General features: G+C 31.8%; 2 protein-coding genes and 1 pseudogene across 2 annotated transcripts; all 3 read left to right on the plus strand.

Annotated features, from left to right (window-relative positions):
- Positions 1–554: 554 nt before the first annotated feature.
- On the plus strand, positions 555–3,203 carry LOC126554612 (uncharacterized). Its single transcript, XM_050209667.1, has one exon. The coding sequence runs from the start codon at positions 555–557 to the stop codon at positions 3,201–3,203; it is 2,649 nt and encodes an 882-aa protein (XP_050065624.1).
- Positions 3,204–6,768: 3,565 nt separating this feature from the next.
- LOC114133057 (uncharacterized) lies at positions 6,769–11,102 on the plus strand (annotated as a pseudogene).
- Positions 11,103–14,076: 2,974 nt separating this feature from the next.
- Positions 14,077–15,813, plus strand: LOC126554613 (uncharacterized). The gene has a single exon (XM_050209668.1). It carries the CDS (start codon positions 14,077–14,079, stop codon positions 15,811–15,813), a length of 1,737 nt encoding a protein of 578 aa, XP_050065625.1.
- The last annotated feature ends 259 nt before the right edge of the window (positions 15,814–16,072 follow it).

Consider the following 16,072-nt stretch of genomic DNA (forward strand, 5'->3'; position numbering starts at 1 on the left):
CCATCTATTATACATAGCATGTACTTCAAACCAATAGCAACGGTGCGTGATAAAGTGTGTGACAGATAGTCATTATTCTCTGCTCAGTTAATTTCATTTAAGCTCAGTGTAAATTATGTGGATCGTGCATTTGAAGTTAATATCGGAAGCCCACGCCACATGCACGAATACGCTCAAGACGCTATGACGTACGTGCGAAATTATGGAACTCCGGATTTATTTATTACGGTCACATGCAATCCGAAGTGGACGGAAATTGAACGCGAGTTGGAACCGGGTCAAAAACCGCAAGATCGCCATGACATAATCGCCAGAGTATTTCAGCAAAAACTCAAGGTTATGATGGATGTGCTTACTAAGTATCGAGTTTTTGGTGACACACGTTGTTATATGTACTCGGTGGAATGGCAGAAGCGTGGACTACCGCATGCTCATATCCTAATTTGGTTGCTGAACAAATTACATTCAAATGAAGTGGATGACATCATATCATATCAGCTGAAATTCCTGATTTAGTCACTGATCCCCGTCTACACGACATTGTGACGACACAGATGGTGCATGGACCGTGCGGTGCATTAAATCCATTATCGCCTTGCATGGCTGATGGAAAGTGCACAAAACGATATCCGCGACCGTTAGTTGCTGAAACAGTCACAGGGAACGATGGATATCCAGTTTATCGTCGGCGTTCAAAAGAAGATAACGGTCGAACTATCAAAGTTAAAGTTCAAAATCAAGAGATTGAGATCGGAAATGAATTCATTGTACCATATTGCCCGCTGCTATCACGAATTTTCGAAACACATGCAAACGTTGAGAGTTGTCATTCGGCCAAATCAATCAAATATTTGTGCAAGTACGTCACAAAAGGCAGCGACATGGCTGTGTTTGGTATTGCGTCGGAAAATGTGAATGACGAAATCAGCAACTTCCAAATGGGCAGATACGTCAGTACTAATGAAGCACTGTGGCGATTATTGTCATTTCAAATTCATGAAAGATATCCCACAGTTGTACATTTAGCAGTGCATTTGGAAAATGGCCAAAGAGTTTACTTCACTGAGGCTAATGCGGCACAACGAGCTGAGAGACCACCATCGACAACATTGACTAGCTTCTTTGCAATGTGTGAAGCAGATCCATTCGCAGCGACGCTGATGTACGTTGAAATGCCCAAGTATTACACTTGGAATCAATCAACAAAGAAATTCCAACGTCGCAAACAAGGAACCCCAGTTCCAGACTGGCCACAGGTGTTTTCAACTGATGCACTAGGTCGTATGTACACTGTTCATCCTAGAAACGATGAATGTTTTTATTTGCGACTGCTGTTAGTAAATGTACGTGGACCGAAATCATTTGCGCATTTGAAAACTGTGAATGGCCACCAATGCCAAACATATCGAGAAGCATGTCAACTATTGGGTTTGCTGGAGAACGATTCTCATTGGGATTTAACACTTGCAGATTCAGTTGTTTCATCAAATGCGTACCAAATACGAACGCTGTTCGCAATTATCATCACCACATGTTTTCCTTCACAACCAATTCAGTTATGGAACAAATACAAAGACGCCATATGTGAAGATATCTTGCATCGCTTGCGTATTCAAACGAATAATCCTGACATCCAAATAACCGATGAAATCTACAATGAAGGATTGATTCTGATTGAGGATCAATGCTTGACTATTGCAAACAAGCTACTGATTGAAGTAGGAATGATTGCGCCAAATCGATCGATGCACGATGCATTCAACCAAGAATTAAATCGAGAGCTGCAATACAATGTTGATACATTGCAGGAATTCGTTAGAAATAATGTTCCGTTGCTGAATGAACAGCAAAAACAAGTATACAAAACATTAATGCAAGCGGTGGACAATAATACTGGTGGTCTATTCTTCCTGGATGCACCTGGAGGAACAGGGAAAACATTTGTCATTTCATTGATTTTGGCCACTATTCGATCAAGATGTGACATAGCTTTGGCGTTAGCATCATCTGGAATTTTGGCGACTCTTCTAGATGGCGGTCGTACTGCACATTCTGCGCTTAAGTTGCCACTCAATTTAAACACAATTGATACTCCAACGTGCAATATTTCCCGATCCAGTGCAATGGGAAAATTGTTAATGCAATGCAAGCTCATTGTTTGGGATGAGTGCACAATGGCACATAAGAAATCACTTGAAGCACTTAACTTCACACTGAAGGATCTTCGGAGAAATAACAACATCTTTGGCGGCTTGATGATATTGTTGGCAGGCGATTTCAGGCAGACGTTGCCAGTAGTTCCCCGTGGAACGCCTGCAGATGAATTGAATGCTTGCCTAAAGGCATCACCTTTATGGAATAACGTAAAAACATTATCGCTAACCACTAATATGAGAGTTCAACTTCAAAATGATCAAAGTGCTGCACAATTGTCCAAACAATTGTTAGATCTTGGAAATGGAAAAGTCCCAGTTGATGCGACATCTGGATTAATTACTCTTACCAACGACTTTTGCCGATTTGTAGACACTCAATTAGTTCTTATTGAAAATGTTTTCCCAAACATTAGTGAGAATTATAAGAATTATGCTTGGTTAAGTCAACGAGCAATTCTTGCAGCAAAGAATAATGATGTCCACGCACTGAATTTCACCATTCAATCAAAAATTGCTGGCGATTTGGTGACATACAAATCCGTTGATTCAATAACAAATCCCGATGATGTAGTAAATTATCCAACGGAGTTTTTGAACTCTCTGGAGATACCAGGATTTCCACCACATAACTTGCAACTGAAAGTTGGTACAGTTATTTTGATACTGCGTAATTTGAATCCACCGCGACTTTGCAACGGTACTCGACTTTCGGTAAAGAGACTTATGCCGAATTTAATTGAGGCAACCATTATTAACGGAAAGTACGCAGGTGAAAATGTATGTATTCCTCGAATACCAATGATTCCGACTGATCTTCCGTTTGACTTCAAACGATTGCAATTCCCAGTTCGCCTTGCGTTCGCAATGACAATTAATAAGTCGCAAGGCCAATCGCTTAGTGTTTGCGGGATAAATTTGGAAAATCATTGTTTTTCACATGGACAGTTATACGTTGAGTGTTCACGAGTTGGGAAACCATCCGCTTTGTTTGTGTTAACGTCAGACCAAAAAACAAAAAATGTGGTTTACCAAAGAGCACTACAATGAAACAATTAAATAACACTTCATTTTAGTAGGTAATTGAAATGAATTTATTACTGTTGTGAAATGAAATAAACATTTTCCTTTTCAAATATATAACAAAAAAAATTTTTTTTCTTTATCTTTTAATCACCAAACGAAATGTTACATAAAACGAATCTGGTGGCGAAACGGAGTTCGCCGGGTCTGCTAGTATTGTTATAAAAACAAAAATACAATATAATAGTAATGTATATACTTAATTATTACTTATATAATATAGTTTTGACTAAACTAAATAATGTAGTTATTAAATATTAACATTGAACTAAAATGTCTGAAACATAACTATAATATTACCTATGTTAATGTTAATTTGTCCAAATTCATCAATAATAAAATGTTGATAATTTAACAAATTACTATGAACAATTATTTATTTTGACGATTTATACATTTTATACTAGGTACACAACGGAGGGCTATATTTTGTTGGAAAATATTTTGTTGGAACGTATATTTTCGGAATGTTTTTCTCGGACACATATTAATTTGGAACCGTATTTAGTTGGAAAAATATTTTATCGGAATTTTTTTAATTGGAACAATATATGCTCGGAATAGTATTTGTTTAGAAATGTATATGTTTGGAAATTAAATAATCGGAAAATATTTTTTTGGAAACGGATATGTTTGGAAATTAAATAATCGGAAAATATTTTTTTTAAATCGGATTTCATTGGAAAATTATTTGAATGGAAAAAGATAATGACGGAATAGTATTTGAACGGAAATTTTTCAGCTTGGTATGGAAAATGTCGTAAAATATTTTTCTGGAAACGTATTTTGTTGGAAAAATAATCCATTGGAAATTATTTGCTCGTAAAGATACGTTTTTGATACTAATTTTATTGTATTTTATTGTAATTTTATTGTATAATTAATGCATTATATAAAAAAAAAGTGGGCAAGTGGGTACCGCTCTGCTGTACATTAGGTGCCGTGCGGATCATTATTATATATTATAGGAGTGTTAAATTTTAATCCAATGATAGGTATCATTGTATATGAAAAACGATTCTGAACGAAGATGATTTGTCAGCCTAGGATATAATTTCAAGTGGTTAGTGAAAATGGTGGCTCATGTTTTAATGGCCTGAATACACAGAAAATTTAAGTTCTTTTATAATTAATGTAAGCTAAACTTATGAAAAATCTTGTATTAAATTTTCAACTCTTAGCTACTTATACAAAAAATTTTATGAATTATACCTACAAAATAAATTGCAAATATTCATGGTTTTGACGAATTTTTGTCAATATTTGAACTTCAAATGCTAAAAAAAAAATTTGTGCCTATGTATTCTTATAATTTTTTAATCACTATATAAAGAATAACTTATGATGCACTTTGCATTAAATTTTCAAGTATTTTGATAGGGCCAAAAAAATTGAAAATTTCAGTTGTCTATAAATAGCTCAAAAAAGTCAAAATATTTTGAAATTTAAATCACTTAAAGAAATCGCGAATCTTAATAACTGGTAAAATTTTCAAGTATCTACGACTTATACTTTTTGAATAATAACAAATATTTAAAATCGTTTGAGGATAAATCGTTATCGTTACGCTATTTCGTAAAAATTTAAAATTCAAACGCACTTAAAATTTTTCCTATAATGATGTTATTAGTTTTCTCTATAGCTACTTGAAGGAAAACTTATGGAAAACTTAGTGTTATAATTTTAATCCTTAGTTATGAACACAAAAAATTTTATGATTTTTCAACTTCAAAATTACTTGCAAATATTCTCGATTTTATTTTTAATAAACCTCCAATTACACTTTGGAAAACAATTTGTCTTAAAATATCATCAGCTCATTCTTGACGAATATCTATGGTACGAGGTATGTCCGGCTTAAAAAAAATAGTGTTTTGTTTTTAAATTAAAAAATTATTTCTTAATTTTTATTTTAAGCTTATTAATTATTTCGAATACAAATTTGTATTTATATATAATTATTTGAATGTTGGTATATTTCTATATAGTTCATAGCCATAAAATATAGATAGTAATAATATATCATATACAAGATTCTATTAGAATTATATAATGTTCAATGCATTTTCAATGAATATTTTCAAAAATATTGTTCTACATAATATGTTTTCTGTGTTTTAATAGTATTCATCGGTATTAAAAAGAACACATTACAATGTTATAATTGTTAAAAAAAGTTGTATTATTTGAGCTAAAATATCCATAGGTACTAATTTAGAGAAGAAAAAAGTGTATAAAAAACATGAATTTGGGAAAAAGTACCAATATTTTAATATAAATATAAAAATAACAAAAATTGATTAAAACTCGCACTGTATTGGTATACATTCAATAGGTACAACATAATAACTAATACAATGAAATGAAATTCTGAAAACTTAATTAGTTAGACAGGAATCTTTGTTTATAAAAGTCTATGTGAGAAAGGAAATATTATGTTTCATGTTTTGATATTATAAGAGTATGAACCATATTTAGTTAGGGAACTATGGGTACTCAGGGTCTAGTAGAAGTTAATTATATATTTGTCATGAAAAAGTACCTATTATTTGAGCTAACAGTGGTTTATCTAAGGAGATATTTATATAAAGAAAAATTATATCATACACATTTTTATATTTTATTTAACATGGTAGTGTCATCATACTGTACCTAAAGAATGTAAAGAATGATTAGAAACACAAACTCTATAGGTATGTAGGTTTCAACACAAAATTTACCTAATTTGTTTAACCCATAGTAAAACACCTGATAACCAAATCATCTTTGGTTAAAATACACGTAAACATACACATTTAGTGCTATTTTCAATCGTCTAAATTCTTTTGGACTAGGTACCTGCACATATTATAGGTACTAAATTACGATATTATGTGCAATGTTAAGAATTCATAAACATCAAACTATGTAAGAATTATAATAACTAGATAATAACTAATTATAACTATACAATTTCTTTTTCATTATTACATTTCACGTTTAAAACCCAGGGAATATAAATAAAAAACCTAAAGGAGAAGAAGATGAATAGTTTAATATAATAGTACAGTTCGACGGGTATTTGGGCTATTAATATAGTCAAACAGCGTTATTAATAGGTACCTACTACCTATGTATATCACTATATCAATAATAGTAACATTGAGTTTCCAGCGACTATTATAGTATTAATATTATTTTAATAATAATATGTGTAATGTGTAAATTCGCCTATAAAAAGAAAATAAAGCCCATATTCTACTATTACTAAAAACTGAGCCTGGGTTTCCCTTCGGTTGCTAGTAGGTACAGCGCTGTGGCACTATTTATAATCGTTATCAAAATTATCTAAAAATAATTAAAATTTATACACATGAGTAACTTGATATTATTTAATATTTTCATAATGTATATTGATGAATATCACTTCGTTCTCGAACGTTACAGTACTCGCGTTCTATACTCTACAATACTGTTGCTTTTGTTTTTACTTTTTTATATTTTATTATTTTATTTTATTTTATTTGATTGTAAATTTAATTATAAATACATAATGGATTACAATGGATTTAAATACAAGAGTAATGGCAAGAAGAATGGTGTTTGGTAAGTTATCATATTATAAAATTGCAGTGGCGGCTATATTATTATAAGACCTCAACTAAATAAAATATGTTAACTTCAAACCTCTAACAATTGACTCTTGCGTATGTTTATTGTGTAAAAAAAATTAATTAAAAATTGGCGGGTAGGATAATTTTTACCAAGCACCTGTTTTATTTAGTTAGCCACCATTGCAAGAATAACATTTTTTTTTTATTCTCTGTAGTACCTACGTATAAATGTAATATTAATTTATATTATGATATAGTTATTATGTATGCTCCAGTCCAAATATGGTGTGCAAAGGTTCATTAAAAAGAACAAATGATGGGACAATTATTGAGTGTAAAAGGCACATTCACGATGCATATGTAGATGTAGACGATCGCCTCAAGTATAACTTTCGTCAACATCTTCTTGAACGTTCAACGTCTGAAACAACGAATCTAAGGAATATTTATGATGAAGAAGCGATCAGGTAATAAATAAGAGTAATTTGTAAAATACTTGATTGATCATTAAGTCATAGGTAACTAGGTACCTACTAATATTGCGTTACTAATTATAAAATATTGAATCTATGAATATAGGAACCTAAACATACTAGTAACAACATTTATTGCGGTGCTAGAATTCTATGCCTTATACCGTTGTAACAGTGAATATCTCAGTTTTTAGAGTTTTTCAGGACGGTCAAAAAACATAATTTAAATGGTTTAATTCCTGCAAGTTCAGTACTTGTAATACATAATTCATATATTTTGCACTAGGTAAAAATGAATTTTAAAAACATTGTTATATTTATTAAAAAAATATAGGTTTTTAATGAGATATGTGCGGTTATAAAATAATACCTAATATTGAGATTGGCTGTTTTAATGATTGCATTTAAAATAATAATTTTCTCGAAGAATTAATAAAATAAAACATGTTTTAATACTAATTCCAAGACAATTTTTTTTTTATTTTTAGGTATAGAAATTAACAATTTGTTTAAAAAAAATATCATAATATTATCATCAACAAATCATCAAATATTTAAAAAAACTTAATATTGTAATCTACTATTGTCTACTTGAAGTAGTTTAAACATCAAGTAAATAAAAATAATTAAACTTTTAAACAGTATTTTGTTTCTTAAGCTCTCATCAAATAAAATATATCAATTAAAAAATATAAACATAATTAGTAATCAACAAGTAAAAAATAACTGTTTTTCTTTCCAAGATGTCATTGACCAAAAATTGTTGAAAATATGTAAACGGTCTTCATTTTTTATGTTGAGGCAAAACCTGTAATAATAAATAATTTTTTCATTTCCAGAACCCCAGATGCAGCTAGAGTTTATTCATGGCACACGGCAGAGTCCTCAATGCGGAAAGCAAGAGCCAAAAATACACCAGTGTTACCTGCCACATTACGAGGTCTAGGGGAAACACTTGATGAGAATAGGCAAAAATATAAATGTGGGAACCATCAATTCTACCAAGAATGGATATTTGATGATCAAGGAAAATGTCATCTAATGTTTGGATGTCCTGAACTTGTCAATATGGTAGTGTCAAGTGGTGGAACCGAACTTCATGCTGACGGGACGTTTAAAGTTGTCCCATCGAGACCCAAATGTAGACAATTGTTCATAATTCACGTTATTATACAAAATCACGTAAGAAAAAATTATATTTTAATGATTAGGTATATGATAATACCTTCTTATTATTTCTCATAGTAAGTCATTAAAAACATGTTTTATAATAAACAGAGATTAACCTGTTTTAAAGATTTCAAAATATTTATTTTTTAGTTCAAAAGAAAATATATGTAGGTACCTACATTTAACATAATATATCAATAATCGATATTTACATTGAGTACTAATTTGAGCTTTATAATTATAGGTGTTTTATTAAAACAAAAGCTTAAGTATGATGCTAATATTCTCTAAAGAAAACCAACCATTCTACTAGTTTATATATATGTACATATTATACTACAGTGAAACCTCCTCAACGGACACCTCTTATTAGCGGACACTTCTCAATAACGGACAAAATTTCTGGGTCTATGAGTGTCCGTTATTTAGAGGTTTTACTGTAATTTTACTGTAGTACCTACAATTTTCAATTCATAAATGTCTCTCAAATTATGATATATTTTTTAATGTAACATTATTTTACAGTCTATTCCAAAATGTTATGTATTGATGGAGTCAAAAACTCAAGAGGCATATACAAAAGTGCTAAATAGATTCAAAGTTATTTTCCAAAATGTACAACCATCGGTCATAATGACAGACTATGAAAGGGGATTGCGTAATGCATTTGCTATAACATATCCCGAAGCCGAACTTGTATCATGTTATTTTCATTATGTTCAAGTGAGTACCTATATTTATTTAGCAAAGTACTTCCTTTTAAATATGCTATTATATTATTTTAAGAGTTTATGGAAAAATATTAAAAAAATGCAGTTGACAGCATATCTACGCCATAATGAACATGGTAAAATGTGTTTGAAAATGATGATGGTACTTGCTCTATTACCAGCAAATGAAATTGAAGATGGGTTTCAGGACATAAAAGATTATGATCTTGTAAATGATGTAAATATGGCTAGATTCTTCACATATTTCTCAAGGTATTTCTCAAGACTTTTTGATTTCATATAATTTATACAGTATAGTTTAGGCGTGCTTAATAATAATTATGCATACTACTATATACCTACTTTAAACGATATAATACATTTTTTTGATTATAAATATAAATTTTTAACAGAAATTGAAATATATAAAATAAAATGAAATTAACTTTCAATAATAACAAAATTAAATTTGTTAATTTCAATCAAAAATTTAAGAACTGCATAAAAACTAAATATTGGTTTTTAATTATGACAGCTAATTTGGATTAACATCATGCAAGTGTGGCATAGTTCACAGCAAATAGCAAATTAATGATTGTATATATTTTTAAATATTGTGGATGATGTGACAGGGGGTGCTCGAGTACCCATAGGCCCCCTCTGAATCTGCGCCTGATAGACTTTTACTTGTTATTTTTGTATTCACGTGGATTATATGTTATATTCTTAAATGGTTCTATTATACTATTTCAGTTTTTGGCTAGTGCAAATAGGACCACAAGTATTTTCTGTGTATGGCAAACCAAGACGAACCAATAACAACATTGAAAGTTTCCACAACAAACTTAAAGATAAATTTCAAGTGTCCCACCCAAATTTGTGGACTGTACTAAGTATGCATTTATTTCTACATTGAAGTTAAAATACTTACTATTAATGGCAATTGAAATAAAACATGCACATTTTTGAGCTTGATGCCTCCTTCTTTTAGAAAACTTGTGATTTTAAATGAGATAAATAATAAATTGCTAAATAATATTGAGTGAAATATAAGACTTCATATAGATATAAATTGTTAAGTTTAAGTAAAAATTTTAATATAATATATATATATATATATATATTCATACTAATTACTTTACAGGACATTTGCAAAATCTAAGTCAGTTGCAACACGTGGTTATTAATCAATTGAATAGAGGACTCCCAATTACAAGATCAGTTAAATATAAATATATTATAAATTCAAGAAGAATTAAAATGTGTACTGAAAAACTGACGTTAGGAATTATAACGAGAAAGGAATTTTTATTACAATGTTCCCACACAGTTAATGGGTATCTTGAAAAAGAGGCCAATTGGGCAAGATTTATAGAAAATAATGGTAAATTGGATATTACTTAATGTATATTATATTAACTTTTAATATAAATTCAAAATGTGATGTATTAATTTACGGATAATGCTATTGAAGAAAATTTGCCAATGCAGCTACCTAATAACAATGGTAATTTATTATATAAATTGATTATTACAAATTTTTATTCTTAATTATATCTATAACTTAAGCCTATTTATTTTTATTTGTGAACCCAAAACTGATGTTTGATTTAGCCATACCACTTATAAGGGACAATCCTGGTAAATAAACTTTAATCTCATTGTTTTATTTTTAAATTTCAATGATAATATACAATTTTTAACTATATAAGTACATCCCTAAATATCCCAATACCTACGTAAAATAATGTACATATTATATTAATATTATTAATATTAAAATAATGTACACATTACATTAATATTATTTTGGTTTATACCTTAGAAAGTGATAATGAAGACAGACCAAATTTGGTTGCAAATTTTGATGAAGATGGACCTTTATTCGATAATGGTAAATACAAAATTATATATTTTTAATTCTGAGTTCTGTGAAGAAGCTAGTGTTTTTACAATGATGTTTATTTTTATTTTTTTCTATCTAAACACTTGAATGAAAATACTAAACTTGTCCAAATGTTTCGACCAGCAACTTAAAGAAACTCAATTTACCTCTAGATGGTACTTTTGAGAGGTTATTTTTCAAATTTTCCAATATTTTTCTCAAAATTTGGGAAAACTACCCAAAATTTGAAAAAAATGACTCGGAAAATATGTTTAAATATAGACTAAATAAATATTAGTTAAAATATAATTAAATAAATAATATTTAAAAATTTTAATATAGTCTATATTATTGATCGTCTATATTATAGACGATCAATAATATTATGAGAAATATTTTGGCTCAAGAAAATTTTAGAAATTTTTTTTCAAACATTCTTTCTCATCAAAATTTTTTTTCCTGTTAGATAATTTTGGGTTATAAAATTGACAGGCAAAATATTTAAATTTTTTTTAATTTTTATGTATATTGTCTTATATAAACTGAAGCTCCACTCAAAATTGTTTTATTAAAGTAAATGATTTATCGTTACTTTAATTTTTTTTTTTTAATAAATTGGATGTATACGGAATGAAGTGAACCAAATAAAAACACCCAGAATATATAAAATATTTATTTTAGTCAACTGTACAAAATCTATGCTGGCAACCTTTGTCATGTACATGATGATATACTTTTAGAAATACATGTTTCTATGAATTAATTTGATATTCAGAGATTCTGAGTGTATTTTAACTTACGAATAAGATGTAATACGGTTTAAAATGTTTGCTATGTGTGTAATATGTTTATACTAGATGTTGCTCCGGTGCCTGATAATTTGATTCTTAGACAACCAAACTCATGTGTTGTTTGTTTGTCTGAGCCAAGTACACATGCTTGTGCACCGTGTAGACACCGATGTATATGTGAAACCTGCAGTACTGGTCCTTTGAATAGATGTCCACTTTGTCAAGGAGAAATTATTTTAATCATGAGGATTTTTAACTAAATAACTATTAAGATTTAATGAATTATTATAAATAAATATTATTTATTATATTGTATTATTGTTATTATTAAATTATATTCACATGTATGAATCTATTTTTTTATTATTATTATATTTTACTTCTTGATTTTGAATCAAGTATGGAAATTAAAATGATAAAAATCTAAATTTTGGAAACTTTACGAGGTTATGGTGAATAGGAAAATAATAGAATTCTAACTTAGTAATAATTAATAGGTGGATAATTATGTTACCTTTAACATAAGATTAATGAGATAGATCAGATACCATACCCTAGTAGTATGGTTTGAATAAGAAAAATGTAAGCGTGTTCAGCCTTGAAAATAAGTGCCTTTCAAATCGAATGTCAGAAAATAAAATTGGTGGTCAAAATCTTGAACCTCAAGGTATTAAGTAACAAAATCTTGAACAAAAATGTTCGTTTTCTGTTCAATGTTTTTGAGGCTTTCCCTGAAAACTATTTTAACTTTTATCTTATACTATGATAGCTAGATAGTTTGTTGATATTTCTTTAGAAAAGGTTTGTCAAGTGTAGGTAGTTACATTTTTGAAATTAAAAAAAATTAATCAATATTTGGTTTATAATTTACAGTTAAAGAAATGATCAAATTTATCTAAATTTTTGTTCATCGACGCCTGAAGATTGGATTTTGTTATTCAGGGTCTTGTTAGAATCACATTAGCTTAGAGAATTGCAGTGAAGGGTTCCAGATTTTTAATGGTTCATTCAGTACATACCTTCAAAGTTGTAGGTACATCATAGAAACTAATTTTATTATGTGTTAAGCAATGAATTATTTTTTAAATTTATCCTTAAATATTTTAATTAAGTTTCTATACTCTTCAGGTAAAAGTATCAATGTCTGATTTTTAAGTTAATATGTATCTAAGACGATTTCTGTTAAAATCTTAACAAATTATTAACAGTTAATTACTTTTGTTTAAATCATGTTTAATAAACTATTATCTGTTCCTAAATATTGTATTTTTTTTTTAAATAATCAATTATTTTACTATAGGTACTTTACAAACATGAATAAACTTACATGGGTAATTCATATTTTTAAATTATACATAGTTAAACAAAAAATAATGTTTTATTCCATTAAAATTAATATGCACTGAATTTACCTTTATTTATTTATAATTTACCTTTAACCTTCTTTTCCTATAGTTTGATTAAATTAATTGACCGATGATCACTATTATTATTGAAATAGAAACCAAATCTAGGGAGAAATACATTAAAATTTACCCTTTAAAATAGAACAAATTATTATTTTGTGTTATTGAAATTCAATGTTTATACTTAGGATTTTCTTTGAATCTATATTTGATACAGTAAAGAGCCAAACAATACTAACTGAAGAATGACTTGGCCGCATTAAGATTATTATCGACTTATGGTAGTATTAAATTTAGTACAGGACCTACAACACTAACTGTAGGAAAAAAAGATTAGACTTACAAAGCTACAACTATAATTTCCTAAAAATATAAGTATCTATTAAACATTATTATATAGGTACTATATTTTAATCCATTACATTTGTATAAAGGTATATTATACATTATATTGAAAAATGTACATAATCGTTTAAATGTTTAATGTATAGTACAAATGGCTAATAGTAAAATAAATTACTTTAATTACATTAATATCATCAGATATGTTGACACCCGCCTCCGGGAGGCACGGGCATGCCATCGGGCGCGTCCCCAGGTTGCGGATAGGGGAACGCCCTGCAGATATGCAGGGTAGCCGCGAAATAAGCCATACCCATCGGGATTGGACGAATAAGCGGTCGCGGACAAGCTCACCACCGGGGGAGCGATCGACCCCCGGTGTCTTTCTAGATCAGGACAACGGACGCGCAAAAAGACAGTCAACGCGAGGCTGGCGTTGTCAGTGGAGGCCTAGCCAAATTAAGCAAACAATGGAATCAACATCACAATATGACGAGTCTCGTCCTGGTGCCACCCTACCTGGGGTGGTCGGACACCAGAGGACGGCGGCTGGGAGTGGTTCGTCCCAGAAGTCGTTATCAATAACCACGGATAATGCGCAAACGCAATGGAAAACAGCACCAAACGGAGACAAAGATACGGATAGGAACACTACGGCACTGAACACTAAAACACAGGAGTCAACCAAAGGGGATAGCTTCGAGCAAAAGCTGAGAAATTCGGCAACTTCTGGCAACAACGAAGTTACCCTTGATGAGGCGAACGCCCGCTTTCTTAAACACTTACAACAGACGTATAAGCTGTCAAAGGACTTGGATGCTGAGGTCATCGCCGCCCCAAACACAAAGCGTGAAATAAAGGCACTTATTTTACAGCTGTCGAACAGTGTAAAAGGGCTGATCCAATGGGGGAGACACACGGGCAAAGTAAGTGTCCCAACCACAAGCAGGGGCAACCAAACGGAAGTCGATAAATGCATGGAGCGAGTAGAGATGAAAACTACCGGGGCTCAGACATATGCTATCAAAGAGAACGCGGCGAGCGCAGGGCAGGTTCCGGAAGACACAGTCTTATCACCGGACCGCTCTCGCTTCGAGATTCCTGCTGCTATCAAGGGACTCCGACAAATGCTTAAAGCGCAGGGTGAAGCCGTTGGGAAGTTGACAGAGCAAGTAGAGAGGATGCAAAATCAACATCAGCAACAACAGCAGCAGCAGCAGCGTTCGACCATGGGAAAAAGCAACATACCCCAGAAGAAGACCACGAAGAGAACAGAACCAGGGGAGGGAAACCAGCATACTGATGGAAGAAGTGGTGAAAAACCGAATAGCACACAAATTGAATCCCAAGGGCAACAGCAGCACCAAAAAGATGACACTCATAACGACGAAAGAGAATCGGAGGACGCCAAGGACGACGAAGGCTTCACCGTCGTAAACAACAGGAAAGCCTACAAGAAACAACCTAAGCGAGTTGAGGCGCTAAATGACGATAAGAGTCGGAAAACTCCCCGTGCCTCAAAGAACCAAGCAATAGTCATCAACCGTCCTCCAGGCAAGAAGTCATATGCTGACACGGTACGAGAAGTCAAAGAAGTGGTGGAAAGGGAAAAACTCACATATGACATAATAACCCGTAGAGCTAAATCCGGGAAAATTATACTGGAAATTCCTGAAAAGGAGCACGCAGACCATCTGGCAGAAGTGTTGAAAATAAGGATGGGCGAAGCGGCGGGCGTCAGGCGTCCATCACCGAGCATACCTCTAATTTTCATAGGTATAGAGGACTCATTAGACGAGGCAGAGCTCAAAAGTGCCCTAGTCGAACTCGATGGCGACCTTAAGGACGCTAGCGACTTCACTATCCGAGAAGGAAGAACCGGAATAAGAACCGCCATAATTAGAGTCCCACTTAAAGCCGGAACCAAGCTAATTCATGCAAAGCGGATCAAAGTTGGATGGGCATACTGCCGGATCAAAGAATTCGATGCGAGAGAGCAGGCTTGCAACAGGTGTCGTGAGAAGGGACATACAGTCAGAGAGTGCACTGGCCCCGAGAAAAGGAAGTGCTATCGATGTAAAGAAATAGGCCACACGATCGCCAACTGCAATAAACCAGATGGCAGAGTCGGACCGAAGCCTAATCCTGGCGAACAACAGAGCACTGCAGCGCGAGCAGAAGAAAATCTCCCGCAAAATGACCACTAGCTTACTGCAAATTAACCTGAACCGCTGTAAAGTGGCACAACAGCTGATACTACGGACAGCAAACGAAAAAAGAGCGAACATACTAATTATAAGTGAACAAAACAGAACCTGTGAAAACTGGTATACAGACACGGAGGGCAAAGCCGCAATAGCTTTGTTAATGGGATCGACCCCAGAACAGATAGGGAAACCTGGCAAGGGATATGTATGGATACGATTTAGGGGTATCCGGATATATTCTTGTTACGTATCACCGAAT

The sequence above is a fragment of the Aphis gossypii genome, unplaced genomic scaffold (assembly GCF_020184175.1).
Source record: "Aphis gossypii isolate Hap1 unplaced genomic scaffold, ASM2018417v2 Contig00557, whole genome shotgun sequence".
NCBI classification, from domain to species: Eukaryota; Metazoa; Arthropoda; class Insecta; order Hemiptera; family Aphididae; genus Aphis; species Aphis gossypii.